We start from the raw sequence: 17,011 nt of genomic DNA, 5'->3' as shown, positions 1-17,011 counted from the left end.
TCCCTTACCATGAAAACGACCAACAGTTCCAGATTTGCTTTGGCTAAATTTGTCTTTGTAACTTCCACGCTGCAAAGGAAATTTATTGCCCATTTAAAAAACAGGACCGTGCCTTGTGTACCACTCAACCATTGACAAGAGAGGTTGGCTCTACTGCAAGAACAGTTCATTCTTCCTTCAAGAACCAACAGCTTTCTAACACCAGAAGCTAAACAGAAAAACATACACTTCCGCATGACCTGTGGCACTCATGATTAAAAATAAGCAGGAGTTAACACCAGATGCCACTACGGCAGGCAGGGGTACACCACTAGTTTATCCCTCCAAGTTCCCACAGAGGATCAACATGAGGCTGAAAGGGAAAGACTGCAGTCAGTAAAGAACACCACCTCCACATTTAAACTCTGTCTGCGCACCCAAATGGCAGAGCAGTATTTAACGGCAGAACTCATCCAGTCCTCACAACTTTAAGCTCTACAAACTGCAGTGTTATTTACAGCTCACTTGACTCCTACACTGGTTCTTTAAACTGATTTAGTCTGCAGTAACTCCAGCAACAGCACCTGGACTCTTCTGTGGTGGCTTCTACCAAATGTCTTCCCAAAAGATGGTTCACTGATCTCTGCTCTGGTTACCTTCTCTGGTTTTCAACACTGTTTCTTGTCGCACATGACAATCTTCTGAAGCCAGATTACATTTCATTACATTTGACTAACGTTTTCATCAGCAACAGGAAGGATGAGATAGAACACACCTTCAGAAAGTTTTCGGGTTTTCCCAGATTGGTAGGGCTTCCGCTGAGAAGGATCCCAGCAGCCTGGAGAGATAACCTCACATAAACTTCACGGAGCTCAGCAAGGCAACCTTAAAGCCCAGATCCAGGCACGGAATAACACTGACAGTACAGGGCGGGCACCAACTGACTTGAGAACAGCCTTTCAGAAAACCACCAGGGATCCAAGTTGAATGTGAGTCAGCAGTGGGCCCTTGCAGCAATGAATACCAAATGCCTATTGGTTGGTGTTAGTAAAAGCACAGCCAGTAGGTTAAGGAAAGTAGTCATTATCCTCATTTCAGTACTGCTGATACCGAATCTGGAGTAATGGGCTCCGAGTACAAGAAAAACATCATCATACTGGAGTGAGTCCAGAGGAGGGCCATGATTAGAGGGGCCGGAACAAGTGATATACAAGGAGAAGCTGAGAGAGACAACTCTGTTCAGTTGCAATTTAATAGTCACTGTCAACTACTTTTAGACAGTTAAAGAGAAGATAGAGCCAGACCCTTTCTGGAGATGTTCACCAGAAGGCTAAGGGGCAATAGACACCAGCTGTAACAGGAAAAAAAATGATTGCATATTAGGGAAAAATGCTTTCAGAATAAAGGTTGTCAAATGCAGGAACACGGCTCAGAGACGCTGTAGGATCACCTTGCTTGTACTATTTATTAAAAGCATGACAAACAAGGGTCTGTGGAGTCTCTGCTCTAACTTCACAAGCAGACCTAGAGAACTGTAGAGGTTGCTTTTAACCTCATTTTTCCATGATTTGCCAAATAGAAGACATGTAAATAAGTTTTTGACTAAGATCTCTCATTGTGAAGTCCAACTTAGGTGTTTAAAATTAGCTTCTGAAATTTTTGAAAAGAGTATAGGGAAATACATTTATATACAAATAAAGACATCGAAAGTATAAAAATTTCAAGTAGTTACACTTCCTCAGTGATCTGTCCTACCAAGCATCATAAAGAGGAAAAACAAATCTAAGTAGTAGCTCAAGTGTGGTAGAAATAACATTATACCTGACTCTGAAAAACACAAAAATGAAAACATAATGCTACAGAATTAACAGTGAAAAACCCTCAACTAATGTTGAGCCTGAATTGGGGGGTGGAGGGGGGAGAATATACCCACTTGTTCCTCTGCTACAAGTAGAGGATGTGTTGATTCTTCACCGACAGAGGGGAGGCGTGCACTTCCGACAGAAGGGTGCCTGCTGGAAGGATGTGATGAAGCATCTCCAAAAGATGGGTATCTGGGATAGCCGTTAGGTAAACTTTGTGCATTGAACCCAGGAGCTGATTCAATTAGAAAATATGAAAAAACATATTAAAATAGAACATTTTATTATATATGAGTAATATGTTTTATATATTTATCTTCAATTTTCACAAGAAGTCAAAATATGTAAAACAGCTTAAATATTCACAAGACAATTTTGCTGGGGGGGAGAAAAGGGAAAGCAAATTGCTGAGTAGAGCATCCCAGTATTTACTGGGAAACACGTCTGAAGCAACCACCGAAGTCTAGGTGTATAACTACAGCTTTCTCAATAAACTCCCCGTCCAGCTCCTTTTGCTACCATGAACACATTAACAACACATATCCCTTTAAAGAGGGGGGGGGTGGGCAGGAACAGGATGGATGATGACTTCTTTATTTAAGCTTCTATTTCTTTGAACTCATCAATAACATGCAATTTCTAGTTTCAGATGTCTTGGTATCTGCCTGGGATTACCTAAAATCTTCCATCAGTTTTGGTAAGACTTCACTCTATCCATCCACCTACCCACAGCAAAAGATTTCAAATCCCCTGTAGATGTGATATTACCATTACCTTTTTCCTAACAAAAAGGTTGGAGCACTGCCTAATATTAAAATTTCTCAGAAATGCTAAAAGTAAAATATGGTGATGTATAATAAAGTAACTGAATTAAGTATATGGTTAAACAGTGCTGTTGTGCAAAAACTAAGTTCCCAAAGCTTACTTCTTAAAGCTGAAGAACTTGTCTACAAACATTTTGCTCCCAGGACTTGAGATTCTGGAAAGCGAATCCTCAGCAAGTACCTCAAAAGAATTCATTGCTGGTAATTAACCTCCTAGCTGAAAATAGCATTTAATTTGCATTAAATCTTTAAGTAATTAAAAAAAAAAAAGAAAAAGAAAAAGCCTATTTTAAAGCTAAGTACCACATTAAATTCAGGTTTGTCATTTGACAGTATAACCATACTTACTGGTAGGCGTTCGAGGGGTTCTTGGAGCTTCCAACTCAGTCTGATGGTTATTCCTTTCTACTACTGGTTCTTCTACCACATTTATGCTATTATTCTGCATTATCTCTTGCAACATATTAAATAGCTCTTCTGCACGGGCACATTTAAAGGCAAAGATTCCTATAAATACACAAGAAAAAAAATCAAAATCCTTTAACATAAAAAACATGCCTTACAATATATATAGCTTTCAGGTAATAAAACTGGAATCCACATAACGAATACCTGTTAAAGAAGCAAAAAAGTTAAGAAATCTTTATTGTACAGAACACATACAAATACAGTGAGACCCTTTCAAGTGTTTATCTGATAGAACAATTTTCCCATGCACCAGAAGTTAAATTGGAACAGAAAATTGGTTCAGTTAAAACCAAAAGTATGTTCTGAGGGCTAAATGAGGAATAAAATAAAAAAAAAAAAACAGCAAGTTGCGTTTTTGTCTAAGTGGATAAAAAGGGTACCTGTTAAATTAAAAAAAAAAATACACTAAGTGAAATTACTGTGGTGCTACAAGGTTACGTTTCTTAAGCCAGATTTCTATTAAACTACCATAAGAATAAGATAACAGCACAACAGGAAAGAAGGATTTAAACATTGCGCAAATGTTTTTTGCTTTTTTTTTAAGAAGATTAAAATGAAAAGCTAGTAAGACAAACTGTGTGAAACAGACAGTAACAAACCAATTGTTTTAGGCTAAAGGATAGACACAGAGCACAAAGTGAGCAGCAATACCATGTATTTTGAGTGTGTATTGTGCCACTTTGCTTTTAAACAGCAGGGAGCGCCCCAACTTACCCTCACAAGCAAAGTCGCAGCTTTGGATTATTCTTCCATTGAAAGCATGAAGTTAAAGTTGACATGCTTGTTAAACGTGGGTGCAGGTGCTCATTTTTTTAAATGAGTATTACAGTCTTAAAATTACACTCTTTACTAAAAACTACCTATCTATATTGCTATTTCTGTAAGTGCAATTATGTTAATATGCTGGCAACTACCTACCATCATAACTTTATTTACGGACACAGAACTGAGATAGATCAGAATTATCAGAAACACTCCACACGGCAGAAGCTCACAAAACCTAGCTGGGAGCATACCAAATGAGGAATGATGCTAAGAGGAATGATGATCAGCAACTAATATTCAGCTGGTGCAGTGAATAAGCTTCATGCTTGCAACACAGCAGCTGTAGAGCTGCTTCTACCGCTTTTACCTAACCAACAATCCAGCTCAAGTACAACAGCCTATATTTAATTTTTCCTGTATTTCCAGAAATTCACACTGGATCCTTAAACCTTTATGGGAAAAAAAAAACTGCTAGCTGCCTTTGTCCCCTCTCTTTAAAAAAAGTGCTTCCAAATTGCTAATTCTTTCAAATATGAGGCAAAGTGAATTGGCACTAAAAGTGCAAGCAAAAGTAACTTTGTGGAACTTTGATTTTTTATTAAATACATTTGCAATAAATACAATATGATCTGTGGTGTATATAGCATGGAAACACAGTAATTCCTCTAATTTCCCTATCCCGAATTATCTATTAGCTGTGCTCCCAAAACATATCTTTAAGGACTTCAATACCTCGCACAAACTCGGTGTTTTACCACCAGTGCATTCTGACAATATATCAATATAAAATATCTGAGATTAAGTGGAAAACAACAAACAAGAATATTGACTAATTCAGTCAGTTGTAGGGCAATATTCAGGATATTCTCAAATGAAAAACTTCTTGGTCATCTCACCAGCTGAAGATGAAGTTTTGCAACTTGCCCACAAATACTAGTATAGGTCTCAGGAACAATGCTCCATTGCAAAACGGCAGCAGAGAGAACATTTTTTTGCCAGATTTCTTTTTTCTCAATATTCACAGTATTTAATATTACGTAAGGAAGGCAAGAAACAAAAGAGGGAAGAAAGGGTTGCTGCTCACACAGTCTGCTTAATCTTCTCTATTTAAAAAAAAAAAAACGGAAATTAGGAGGGAGGCAGAGAAGTCAATTAGAGTCAGTGGAAAATCTTGGCTGTGGAGAAGAACCTTCAAAATTGTCTTTTCAATTGAATTTTATTAGTATTTATTTTACACATTTAAAAGAAACAGTAAATTAAACCTGCAAAAATCAAAGTGGTGGTTTTTTTTCAAAACAAAAAGATTATGATTTTCTCCTTAGAAGTCTGAAAATTTAGTTTAATATGCAGTATACTGTAACATTTTAAAACATCTTTATTTCTTATTAAGAGCTGAATCAATAATGCTTTCTTAATTCTTCTTGTAAAATAACTATCTGCCCTTACCCCTGCTTGGACAATGAAGATTGAACAAATTTGTTTATGATCAAGTTCTTTCATGTTCCCGATTTTTTACAGTGAAGTTAAAAAATATTTTGTAATTGCAAATATCGTTATCTATAAAAACACTAGTAAATGCTAAAAATCGGTAAGAAAATAAAAATGCAACTTAATTTCACAACATATCAATACATAAGAATTTCAAGTACATAGAGCTGCATCATGATAGGAAGATGCAAAATGAGGTGCAGACCTCAACCAATACAGTTATTGCACCACTGGGGACTGCTGCAGTGAGTAGAGATTGAAAAGCCTATCTTAGCCAAGGCAAGGGATGATCTGGCAACTGGAAAGGTAGCTGTCTTTCTGGTTAAAGCCACATAGAAAGTAACTAAGCATAGCTGGAGTCTGCAGTCTGAATACAAAAATTTGTAAAAATTTGAGAATGATGTCATTGAAATAAATCAGCGGTATTTGTTTCAGGAAGAGGATGAAACAAGTGTGTTAGTGAAGACCATAAGAGAGTAGAGATACCCAGTTCATTCCAGCGCTCTAGTCTCTTAAAAATGTAAAAATAGTGAAAACTCTGAATTCTGAGAAGATTCCCCCATGGTTCCAGGTTTCACCACCCTTCCTTGAAAGTCAAGTCAACCGCTGAGACAGAAGAATTTCCCTGTCAAAACCACCTTCTGAGTTGACCAGAACTATCAACACATACAGCCATGGAATACTCCAGACCAAAATCTATAAGCAACTCAAATCCTCATTTTACTGTAAGACCATCCAACTTACTTTTTCCCAGAAACTGCATTCACATAGCAAGTACACCTTAGATAAATTAATAAATAAATCCCCCGACATCAAATTACTTTCTAAACATCTTTGTATACAAAAATTCTACATACCTTGTCCAGTTTGACATCTTCGACCACTTTCAAAAGAGAAAAGATTTGAGTCATAGCCATAGCGACGGAGACAGAGGTAGTGCCATTTTACAGAGTCCCTTTTACGGGTGTACAAAATTAGTTCTGTATCGGTAAGTTCCATTATGCCAGAACCCAGCTCATTACCATCATCATCCACGTTAATAACCTACAAAAAGGAAGTTCAACAGCATCAGGTAAGTATTCTTTTGAGCACCAATACTACTACTGTGATCTTAATGTTCCACTAATGCACTCCATCTGCTCCATCATTTGAGTTATGATCCTTGAGGTAAAAGTTTAAAAAAACCTCACCAAACCAGTTCCTTTGCTCCTCCAACCCAGAATTAAAATAATACATATCTAAAAGCAGTGAGTGAGACTAAGTAACATCATTGCAAAATCCGTGGTGATATTTAAAATAAAAGAGATTTGTAAGTTTAATGATTTTTTTAAACTGACTGTATGTACATATTCTAGTATTTCCACATAGATAAGGCATACCTAAGATAATGAAATCTTTCAGAGCACTGTTTCAAAAAAAAATTATTTGCTTTGTCATATAACCCCACTTAAAGTTGGGAAAAGGAATGAAAAAGGAGAAGGGTCTCTAAGATAAAGCTACCTTCACATATCTGTAGGGCCTTGTACTGTGCAGAATCGCCAGACTGTTTTGGATTCTTTTTTCCTGCCTTTTTAATGTCAACAAATAATTCAAATACCCTATGGTTATCTTGTGTGAAAACATGATGCATATAAAGCTTATATTCTTATTCTTTTTGCCTTTACACCAGTTGGAGGTCTTCTGCACCCCTTAAGGAATCCTGACATGTATTTTCCCCCAGATGCGTTTTATCTCACACCGCTGCTTTTAGGGGGATTCTTTCTTACTCAATAAAAAGGCTACAAAAAGAGCTTCCCTATGGTATCAATTAATTTTACTCCTTAAAGAGACATTTTCAACTTGAAAACTAGTCATTTAAAAGGAATTAAGAATAGTTTCATCTGCCACTGAAGCCTATGCCAAATGTCTTCATTTTGCAAACTACATTCTTTCATCTTCTCCCCCCTGCTGCTCAATCAGAGACCCACACAAACAATGGAGAGATGCTACAAGGAGAAAAGTAGGAACTAGTCACATGAAGCTAAGTCAAATGCATAAAAAGCAAGAACACAAAAATATTTTATCCTTCAGCTTTTCATACTGATAATATTAAATATTTCCAGAATTTCCCATGGTTTTAAAGCTCATTTCAGTGCTGCCCTCAGGCAGTGCATGAATCATTTTTCACTATGGAAGCGTTACATTCCTTTGCCAGCTCACGGAGACAGTTCGGAGCACAGAAGCAGAGCCGAGTTGTGTGACTACGCAAAGGTATGTTTACTTAAAGGCACTGACTTCAGCAGCTTCACGTTAAGCACATGAACAAGTGTTCACAAGCTTATAAATTCCAGGGGTATAAGGGACAGATGCACGTATATAAATGAAGTTCATTCAAGTAAAGGAAAAAAGGTTGTCCAAATGATACATTCAACCGTGATCTTCAACTAAAATCAGCGGTCCTAAAGTCTTCCATTGCTGACCCCACCTCCAGGTTCATAACCACAGCTCTCCAATAGCTCTTCCATTATGCCTGTGACCCCCCCTCATTTGGTCCAAAACCTCCCAGAGGTAACAGCGTTTAATTGGGCCCCCAGCTCAAACTGGGACAGACCAAAAACATGGGGCTGCTTCTCCCACCTGAAGATCAAAACTGTCATGACAAAACCTGTCTAAAGAATTCCCGTCACTGCTAGTAAGAAAGGAGTCTCAAAGGGAAAAAAGAGAAACCTGCAGCCAGACACCTACAGGTCTGTAATTGTTTAACCGTTAGGTAATTCTCTCCCTGTTTTCGTTTAAGTATTTTCCATCACAGACCTATCCTGCAAGAAAGCAACAAAATAATTCACAGCATACCACACCAAGTGCTTACCTTAAACTTGTTTCGATGGTTATCTGGGACAGTTTCTTTATCTGGACAGCTACAACAGCTACCCATGACTTCTTTAGAAGACCATGTGATCTCTAAATTAAAAAGAAAAAAGCAAACCACAACCAAACACGGTGATCATTTAGTTGAGGTAAAAAATAGAGCATCATCAACAGAACAACACAATACAAAATTCTGCCTGAATTACAATTTTTCATGATGAATTTTGCAGTCAGAAATAATAAAAAATAATATTTAGGAGCTATGTGAGATTTGGCATTGAGAAGTGACTGCGCTAAGCCCTGAAAGTCCTACCAACAGTTCAGCCCGATGTTACTACCAAACACACCCATTGAACTTGACTGAACCTCTCACCTTAGTTCCCATAGTAGCATTTGAGGGGGAAAAAAAAAAAAAGAAAGAAAAAGAACAAATATTGGTTGCAATTCTTCTCTCTCCTAAACCAAGGTCTTTATGTAAGGCACTACCTGGATCCCAGTTCCACCTAAACGAGCACTCTCCAGCTTGCTGCTGAGCACAGCCCTGGCTGACTCCCGTCCCAGCCCAGGGTTGCAGGTTACCAGGCAAAGGCAACACAAAGAGCCCGCAGGGCAATCCTGAAAAGCTGCCCTGCTTTGGGCAGCTCCAGCACGTTCAATAGAGGGTGGAGGCACTCGGGGCCTGGAGGCAGCCCTCTGCTCAACTTCTGTGCTTCCAGTTTAGAATACTTCCCATGTAGCAAAGCACATACAGCTACCTAATCAAAGGCAAGGGAAACAAAGCTCCGTGTTCAACACAAATAGTTTAAAACTAACTTTTTAAATTCCTATTATGTTACTTTTGGATTAAATTGTGTTATACAGTCTACTTACTCTAAAACAACAAAATACTCAACTAACTCCATGGCTAAATTAAGAAAAAAATATATTTTATATTCTTGGTATTCTAACTGAAAAAAATTTTGTATGTATGGTAAAGCTTTCATAGAGCATTAAGATAAAACTGTTACAGAACCAAGCCTCACAACTTTCTTCTCCTTCCACCACCCCGCTACAAATCAATCTTAAACTCTTAAGAACAGCAGATAAAAGGAAACTTACCCATTTACGTGAGCTGTATATTGGATGGGAACTAAAATTTCCACTACACAAATGAAAAGTGGATCAAAATCTTGGAAGAGAGCTAGTAAGCAACAACAGGTATGACATTTGGAGTCAAGAAGAAGCAAGGCGGAACTTCTTCTGACAGAATGGGAAAAATCAGATTTCATCTTAGGAAAACTGGGACTCACTTTCTAGCCAGGCACTTGTATTAGTGTGCAACAGTAGTATCCAATTAGCACTTTAGCCTGCTGAAAAATAAGGTGCAGGGCAGATGGTGAAGTTCAGCTAACTATTCTTGACCAGACAGGCCACGCTAAAGCGATACCGCTACCCTAGAGACTGCAGACATCTGTCAGTGGCCACCAAAGCCCTGCAGAGGTGAAATGAAGAACTTAACAGAAAGGCTAACAACATGGCTTAGATTAATCCAGTAACAAAGAGGCAGACAGCCCGACATTGCCAAAAATCAATGGATTCTCTGATGTCATTCCTGGCCATAGTGTAAAAAGATGCATTAAATTGTCAGAGCTTTTTTCGCAACCCAACAGGGAAGTAGGTTGTTGTCTGCTTCTACTACAACAGAAAGAAGCTATGCTACACACAACTGGTTGGTTGTTCTTGCACAGTGAAGAGAAGCCTTCAATTTTCTTAATCAGTCCAATCAACCTCTCAATTACAGACTGCTTTCAACAGTCTCCATACATGTATCTTGTTATTAGACTAACTACTCATTTTTTTTGCTGAAGAATTCTGCCTGTTCTGTTAGGAAAGGAAGATACAGAACATCTTCTGTTACTGGTTTCCTACCCTGGCACCCCACCATGCCTCACTACGTAGATGTTCAGACGTTGGTCTTATCACCTGACTGACGATACCCAATTTATTCTGTGATAACACTGTTAAAAAGAGCAATGTGTGAAAACAGCTGCAATGCAGATTAACAACAAATGCAATATAAATTTGCAGCAAAGGTTTTCAAGCTCTGGTCCCTACGGCACTAAATTGCAAAACAGAAGCATCTACTAGCCTTCAAGCACAGATGCTCACACCTAATAAAGCCCAGTCTTAGACTTCTCAAAACCTTTTGACAAACGGGTAATACAACTAAAGAGCAGCACACTGTGACAGTAACGTGACATCCTTTGCATTCACCATAAAGATAAATCAATAGTAAACTGAATAGGCAATAACAAAATAACTGCAAAGTAGTTCGGGAGAAGTATATAGAGTTGCAAATAAAAAGATGTAGTATATGAAGAAGTCTGAAATATAGCTACCATGTCTCAAGAAAGACAAAGAAAATGGATGTAATCAAAATCAATCATACACACTTGTTATTTCATCTCCAATATATTCTAATATTAATACTTCAGAATACCAAGAACCATCATGCTGCTTCAAAGCTGAGATGGGAACTAAGGCAATGAGGAAGAAACAAAACAACCAGGGAACCGTCAAAGTTAAAAATCACTCACCTAGATTTGGCCATTAATATTCCCAGCCTCTGTTGCGGCATCAGGGGTTCTGTCATACTTCAAAGTGTCATGCTGTCTTGTCACAGAACTAATCATTTGACCTAGAACTAGAAAAGTACATAAAAAATGGTTTTTTGTTCTTGTTTTCAAGACGCCAGTTAGTAAACTAACAGAAATACATATGGCCTTTTTAGTTTGGCATCATTACGTCAAGTGAGGTCTCCACAGTTAGGCTGCCTCGTACGGGGAACCTTAGGCCCAGCCTCATCTCTTCGAGCTCCCCGAGCATTTCCATTGCCTATCTGGCAATGATATCTCCCGTTATCCTTAGCACATACTGAAACAAACCACGGCAGGCACACAGAGGAAGGCACACAACTTGCTCTGCTCAAGTCCCTCTTGCTCATCCTACTGACCACATACAAATGTCACCTTGTATGGATGGCTAACACATCACCCTTTCTTTGCATCCCTCGTGGCTCTCGCTCCATGGCACTAAGCATAAATTGCTTGCTTTCACTTTTATTTTATTGTTCGCCTGGATTACTCTCATACTAGCTGCCCTCTCGCATTTACCACTGAAAGCTCCACTCCTGCTGCCACCAGGCTAGCAGTTGGCAGCCTCCATCCTCTGTCTGGAGAACTGCCAAGCAAGCTCTTCACGTTTTCTTTGACACTGCTTCTTGAACTGGCGAGAAGGGCTGAATTCTCACAAAACCATGTTATTTAGCCACTTTCTTACCAGCCTTTCAGAGTGTCTGTGCAAACCATTGCAACTCTGCCCATCAAGAGTACTGCCACGATTCTGTATCCATCTGCTGACCTCTGCCTTATGGTTCAATTAAAAGCATTTTCAGAAACTAAAGCACCTTTCTTTTTTGCACAGCATCAAATGTAACGCAGTCCCAAGCTCACCCCTGGTCCTGGCATCACAGTAACACTTGCAGAACGCTCTTGTTATGGAGGGGCTGTGCAGCAGGACAGCAGAAATACAATACTGGAAAATGCAAAATAGCACACCTAGCAAAAGAGCTTTACTTTTTACAGAAGATCTGTCATGGAGTCACGAAAACACTCGACAGCTCAATAAACTAGCTCAATAGCTACCAACATAAAGCAAATGAAACAGAATCGGTCAGAAAGAACTAGAAGAGCAAAAACTAAAATACAACTGCATTGTATGAATCCACAGAGCACCTACATATTCAGTCATGTCTGCAATTGTGACCCCCCTTCCTGGTTTAAAAAAAAAAGACGTAGTAAAGCCAGAAAATGTACTAAAAGTGGCATGGATAATCAAAGGCAGAAAATAGGAGTACAGAATGATGTGGAGAAGATAACAAAAGCACAACTACTCCAGACGCAAGCATTAGGGAACAGCAGATTACGTTATGGAGCAGGTTCAAAAACCACACAAAAATACATTTTGCATGCCACGTGTAGTTAAACTTTGCCATCTACAATAACTTATGGGAATGAGTATCAAAAATGTATAGGTTCAGAAAGTAACTGGACAGATGCAAGGAAGAAAAATAAATATCTCTGTAATGAGCTTTTAAACTCAAGGCTTTCCCATTGGGCTCAAAAAGTCTCTGAGCTGCAGATTCTTGGATGGGCATTAAGGAATGATCATAAAATGTTGGTTATTGTTATTCCCTTCCCTATATATTTCCTACTGACTACTGTAAGAAGCCGGATACTAGACTGATTACTTCAGTCTGACACAAAAGAGCTATTCCCAGCTGGCGGAAAAGGATGACAAGGACTGAGCATAAATTTTTGAGTACATTGGTCATACAACATTAAAAAAGAAATAGTTTACTACTTGTATTTAAATTGAAACTAAGACGCAGATTCCACAAAGGCACAGAAGGACCACCTTTCTGAAGTGCTCTATGGACATGGCTATTTGCATACGCAACACACGGGTTCTCTCTCTCCTGTGCCCAAACGGTATTTAGGATCAGGAACTTGCAGCCAGTCACGTACCCTTAATATAATTTATTTGCCCTTTAGCCACAAGCCTTCTTGATCTTAGACAAAACTGTATGCAATTGTATTCAAGATCAATCCCTTTGCAACACACACAGGCTCTGTTTCGGTGATGGCCCTACCCAATTTGTTTGAGTACACATAGATTTTTAGGTGAGGTCAGATTTTTGTTGACTTAGCACATCAAAACCAGCTCAGCAGAGAGACCAGCGAGTACCTGCGCCAGCTGGGGACAGGATCACAACAGGATGACCTCTGCCAGTGTTCAGAAAACCCAGCCCTTTCACTAATACTAAGCTTTACTTAGTTTAGCAAATTACCTGAGAAAACTTTCAGGAAGGGAGAGAAAACAGAGAAAGAAAGAAAAAAAAAATACCCACTATCTCTGGTGGACTGTGTTTATCTGTCAAATCTTACAGGTAGTCATAAGAATTATATAGTAAACAAACAAAAAATCACATGCAAATCACACTAATGCAGGTGTCTGCGGTGATATTTACCCTGATATTTAACTAGGAAAGTTTTAAAGCCTTCCCATGGTTTGACTACGTTCGGTAGACTACCCTGCTTTGGTTACACAGGAATTCTTAAATGGTCTAAATGAAGTTTTTAATGGATAAATGAAAGCACACAGATTTACAGCACCTATCTTCTTTTAAATGTAAAGCTGTAACAGAATTCTCCAACAAGTTGTTTTCAATTACAAGCTGGGTTTTGCTTAAGAGTTATTTACTCTATTTGGGATTTTCTTAAATCTTCCCAGATTGCAAAATATTTACACAAACTTACACACATGAGGAGAAGTAGGCAATTTCAGTCACAACCGTAAAAGTTAATCTTCTCAGTTATGTCTACAATGTCAAACTTGGGAGCTGTAATTTCCCCTTCACGAAGCATCAGTGGCCACGGGGTGCAGTCATGCAAGGACGGAGAAGGTGCAGGAGAGGATTTTGTGCTTCTTCCCAACACATCCATCGGGGCATTGCGAGGCAAAAATGGCAGGAAAGACAAAGCAAGACCTGCACTTGTTTATACCTGATGAACAGGAGTGAAAATTAGGAACTGCCATAAATGCAGTAAGACTTATTGGTTGGATTGGTAAGGTAAAGCATGTCTCTTCCTTCATAGACTAAGCAGAGCCTTAGACATTTAGAAATAAACTACCTTATTTTGGGGAGGGAGGTGGGGTAAGGATACTACAGCCCCTCAGCAGGCACCACCAGCACTACTGCAGAGGCAACAAGTGATTCTCTCTCAGAAGTCAAAGGAGGGAGAGGCTCCGCTGTAAACACTGTCAACACTTTAAAAATAATAACATAAAAAGTAAAATTAAAATCCCACAGTCAAACCCTTGAAAATTCTAACAACAATGGCATTTCTGCCATCGGCCCTGGGCCGGGAATGGTCTGAACAACGTGTGCATTCCTCTTGTGACCCGAAAGGCACACGGATGAGCAGCAACCTCCCTCCTTGTGCTCAGGCTGACCGGTAGCCCCGCTAAAATCAGCTCAGAGTTGCACAGCTGACTTAAAAACTGGCACGAGCCAAGTTCTGCACACTCCGGTTGCAGAAGCGAACGTTAGGTTACCTCTGGGGGGCTACTTTCTGCTTCCAGTTATTCCTAGCACACCTCCTTTGAAAGTCAGGGAAGTAAAAACCCCGAAGCACAGCACGCTTGAGAAGAGGCAGGGAGAAGCAAAGGCTGGAAACCCATCTCTTGGGCATGCTCTCTTCCAAGGACAAAGCGGCCTTTCAAAGCCCCGAGCTGCCACGCTGCCAGATCCTCTGCATCTTGCTCTCAGCCCCATCGAGTTCTCCATCACCCAATTTGGAAGCTTGCGTCTACTTTTTAAATCTTAAAAAAGTCTTAAAAAATCTTAAAAAGTGTCAGCATCCATTGTTTTCAAAGACTGTTTCTTGTTTGGTCTATACAATTAAAATTTTTTTTATTTATTTTTAATCCCAGCAACTACAACACAGAACACCCCTGTGCTTTTATTTCTTACTCGGATTTAAAATGCTTGCTTAAAAAGGTAGAGTAAAAATAAATATGTATTATCAAACTCTCTACATTTAACATCAATTTTGGTGGAAATGTTGTGTGTTATGACAAAAGCAAGCCAACAAAAGTACTGCAGGTTTTGGAGGCATATGAAAACTGCAAACTCATTCAGAGATGGATGGATCTCCATCAGGGGTATTTCACCTTTTTCATTAATTTCTGCCAAGAATTCTATTTAGCATACTAAGCAGAATAATATTTTTCAATTCCTTAATTATTTTTAAAACATGAAATAGCACATGAATTGATGATGCTGGCATGCCTGGCATCTCACATTTGTTTTTTCTTCAATAACAATGCAGGGATGAAACCCTCATAGTTCAAACTCTGCTGATTCCTAAAACATTTCCCCAAATGTGTCCCACGACCATTGTCAAGTGTTAGCCATGGTTTAACTACACTTGAAACAAGTTAGCCAACACCACCGCTAAAATCATGACAATTCAGACAGCTCAAAAATTAAGTCTATTTAAGATTTTTTCCAGCTGCACCAGCATCATGACACTTGAATGTTTCAGAGCTGCAGAACTCCAGGCTTCTCACAGCTGTTTGCTGTCAAGAACAAACAGAAAGGCTATATTCAATCTGAAGTTTCATTACCATACTCTTAAAAATACAATTTATATGAATGGTTTTCAACACCTGCTTCTTTCTTAACTCTGTAATTAATGCTCAGATCAATCAAGTAAACAAAAAGAAAAAAAATAGGATATTAGTTGTACTTGACAGCCTTAGGATAAACCCTTAAGTTTTTGAAAGGCAAAAGCTCAACGGTGGGAGGGGAGCAGAGGGAACACTGAACATAAGGGCTGTCTTCTGCACCAAGCCGAGGAAGGTTTCAATTTCACAGCTGACTTCTGTGAAATAAATTCAAGTTATTGCTTGGGGGACAGTTAGAATGACAAACATTTATTATATTAAAAAAAAAACTCAGATATTTTCACAGTTTTTCTTTTTTTTCTTCTTTTTTTTCTTTTCTTTTTTCTTTTAGCTGCAGCATTTTGTTCACAAGCTTTTCCCTATTTAAAGTTACCTGCCAGCGAATCATAACAGTAACAAAACAGGAGATGAACCTCCTGCCATCTGAGGTTCTTTTCGGTTTTTAAAAGTTGAAGTTATTTAGGATTATCAGACACATCTTAAGAACACGGTAACTTAAAAGTAAGTATTCTGCTGATACCAGTGTTTATGGCAGCAAGAAAGTTTAGAAGAGTGGCTAGTGTTTTCTCCTGAAGTTTTTAAGACTTCTGAAGGAACAGACCCCACAAGCTATTTCTAACTCAAATTCTCCCGTGCTTTGACTTACATTTGCCATGTAGAAGACAAGAAAGGAATTATTTAACTTACACGTGCCTTTCTGTCATGGGGTCATCAATGCCAGGCATTTTTCATCACAAAGTGCTCTCACTGTGAGAATGACTGGCACCAGACCACACAACAGAAATACAGAAGTTCACCTGAAGGCCTCCCAAAATAGTGCCCTTCACAGAAACCGTGACCTTGCCAAGAAAATAACCTGTGTAAAGCAGAACAAGGGGTAGCGAAGAGCCGAAGGTCCTCCTTCCACCTGACGGCGCCCCTCTTTGCTTTCCCCCAGGTAGAAGGAAGCAGCCTGAAACTAAAGCAGCAAGTGGGATGAAACTAAATGGTTTTCTTTCTGAAACCCCATCAAGTCTCCACTAAGACAGAAACGAAGCCTGTTGAATTTGCAGCCTAAAGGTAGAATTTGCTGTCCGCAGACAGCTGGCCCAAGCCCAGAAGGGCTCTCGCTGCTGCTGCCTTCGAGTTCAGGAATTGTCAGAACTGATGGCAATAAATTATTTGTATCTATGCAAAAATATGCACAATTTTCTCAGGATTAAGGAAAACTCCCCCTTCTCCCTTCCTCCAAGCATGTTAATATTGTCACCTCTAATAAAACTCCTTAAAAATGGAACATTGCTCTTCCCAAGCTATTAAGATACCTAACACTTAAAACCACATTGTGCAGGAACAGACCCATTACACTTCTAGCATTTGCCTCGTCTAGACTTTTTTATTTTTATTTTTAAAAGTATCTACCTCAACTGGGAGAAAAAATAAAAAAAAAGGAAATTCTGTACCGCAAATAGAAAAGTGCGAAGAAAAACCCAGGGGGTATGGAGAAAA

At 39.0% G+C, this 17,011-nt stretch overlaps 1 protein-coding gene across 4 annotated transcripts in view; it reads right to left on the bottom strand.

Annotated features, from left to right (window-relative positions):
• The window catches only part of FRS2 (fibroblast growth factor receptor substrate 2), a 50,248-nt gene that overhangs the window by 8,017 nt on the left and 25,220 nt on the right, over nt 1-17,011 (bottom strand). For 3 of the 4 annotated variants that reach the window (XM_040553124.1, XM_040553101.1, XM_040553116.1), the window contains 5 exons: nt 10,810-10,916; nt 8,235-8,326; nt 6,244-6,430; nt 3,014-3,172; nt 1,913-2,076 (listed from right to left, as the gene is read on the bottom strand). In XM_040553124.1, the coding sequence (XP_040409058.1) occupies nt 1,913-2,076; nt 3,014-3,172; nt 6,244-6,430; nt 8,235-8,300 (576 nt within the window). In that variant the 5' untranslated portion in view covers nt 8,301-8,326; nt 10,810-10,916. Of the gene's footprint in view, nt 1-1,912; nt 2,077-3,013; nt 3,173-6,243; nt 6,431-8,234; nt 8,327-10,809; nt 10,917-13,590; nt 13,849-17,011 lie in introns of those variants that run through there. The other variant, XM_040553107.1, reaches the window with a different exon arrangement.

This window comes from Cygnus olor, chromosome 1 (assembly GCF_009769625.2).
Source record: "Cygnus olor isolate bCygOlo1 chromosome 1, bCygOlo1.pri.v2, whole genome shotgun sequence".
NCBI lineage: Eukaryota > Metazoa > Chordata > Aves > Anseriformes > Anatidae > Cygnus > Cygnus olor.
This window is presented reverse-complemented; position numbering and strand designations above follow the sequence as displayed.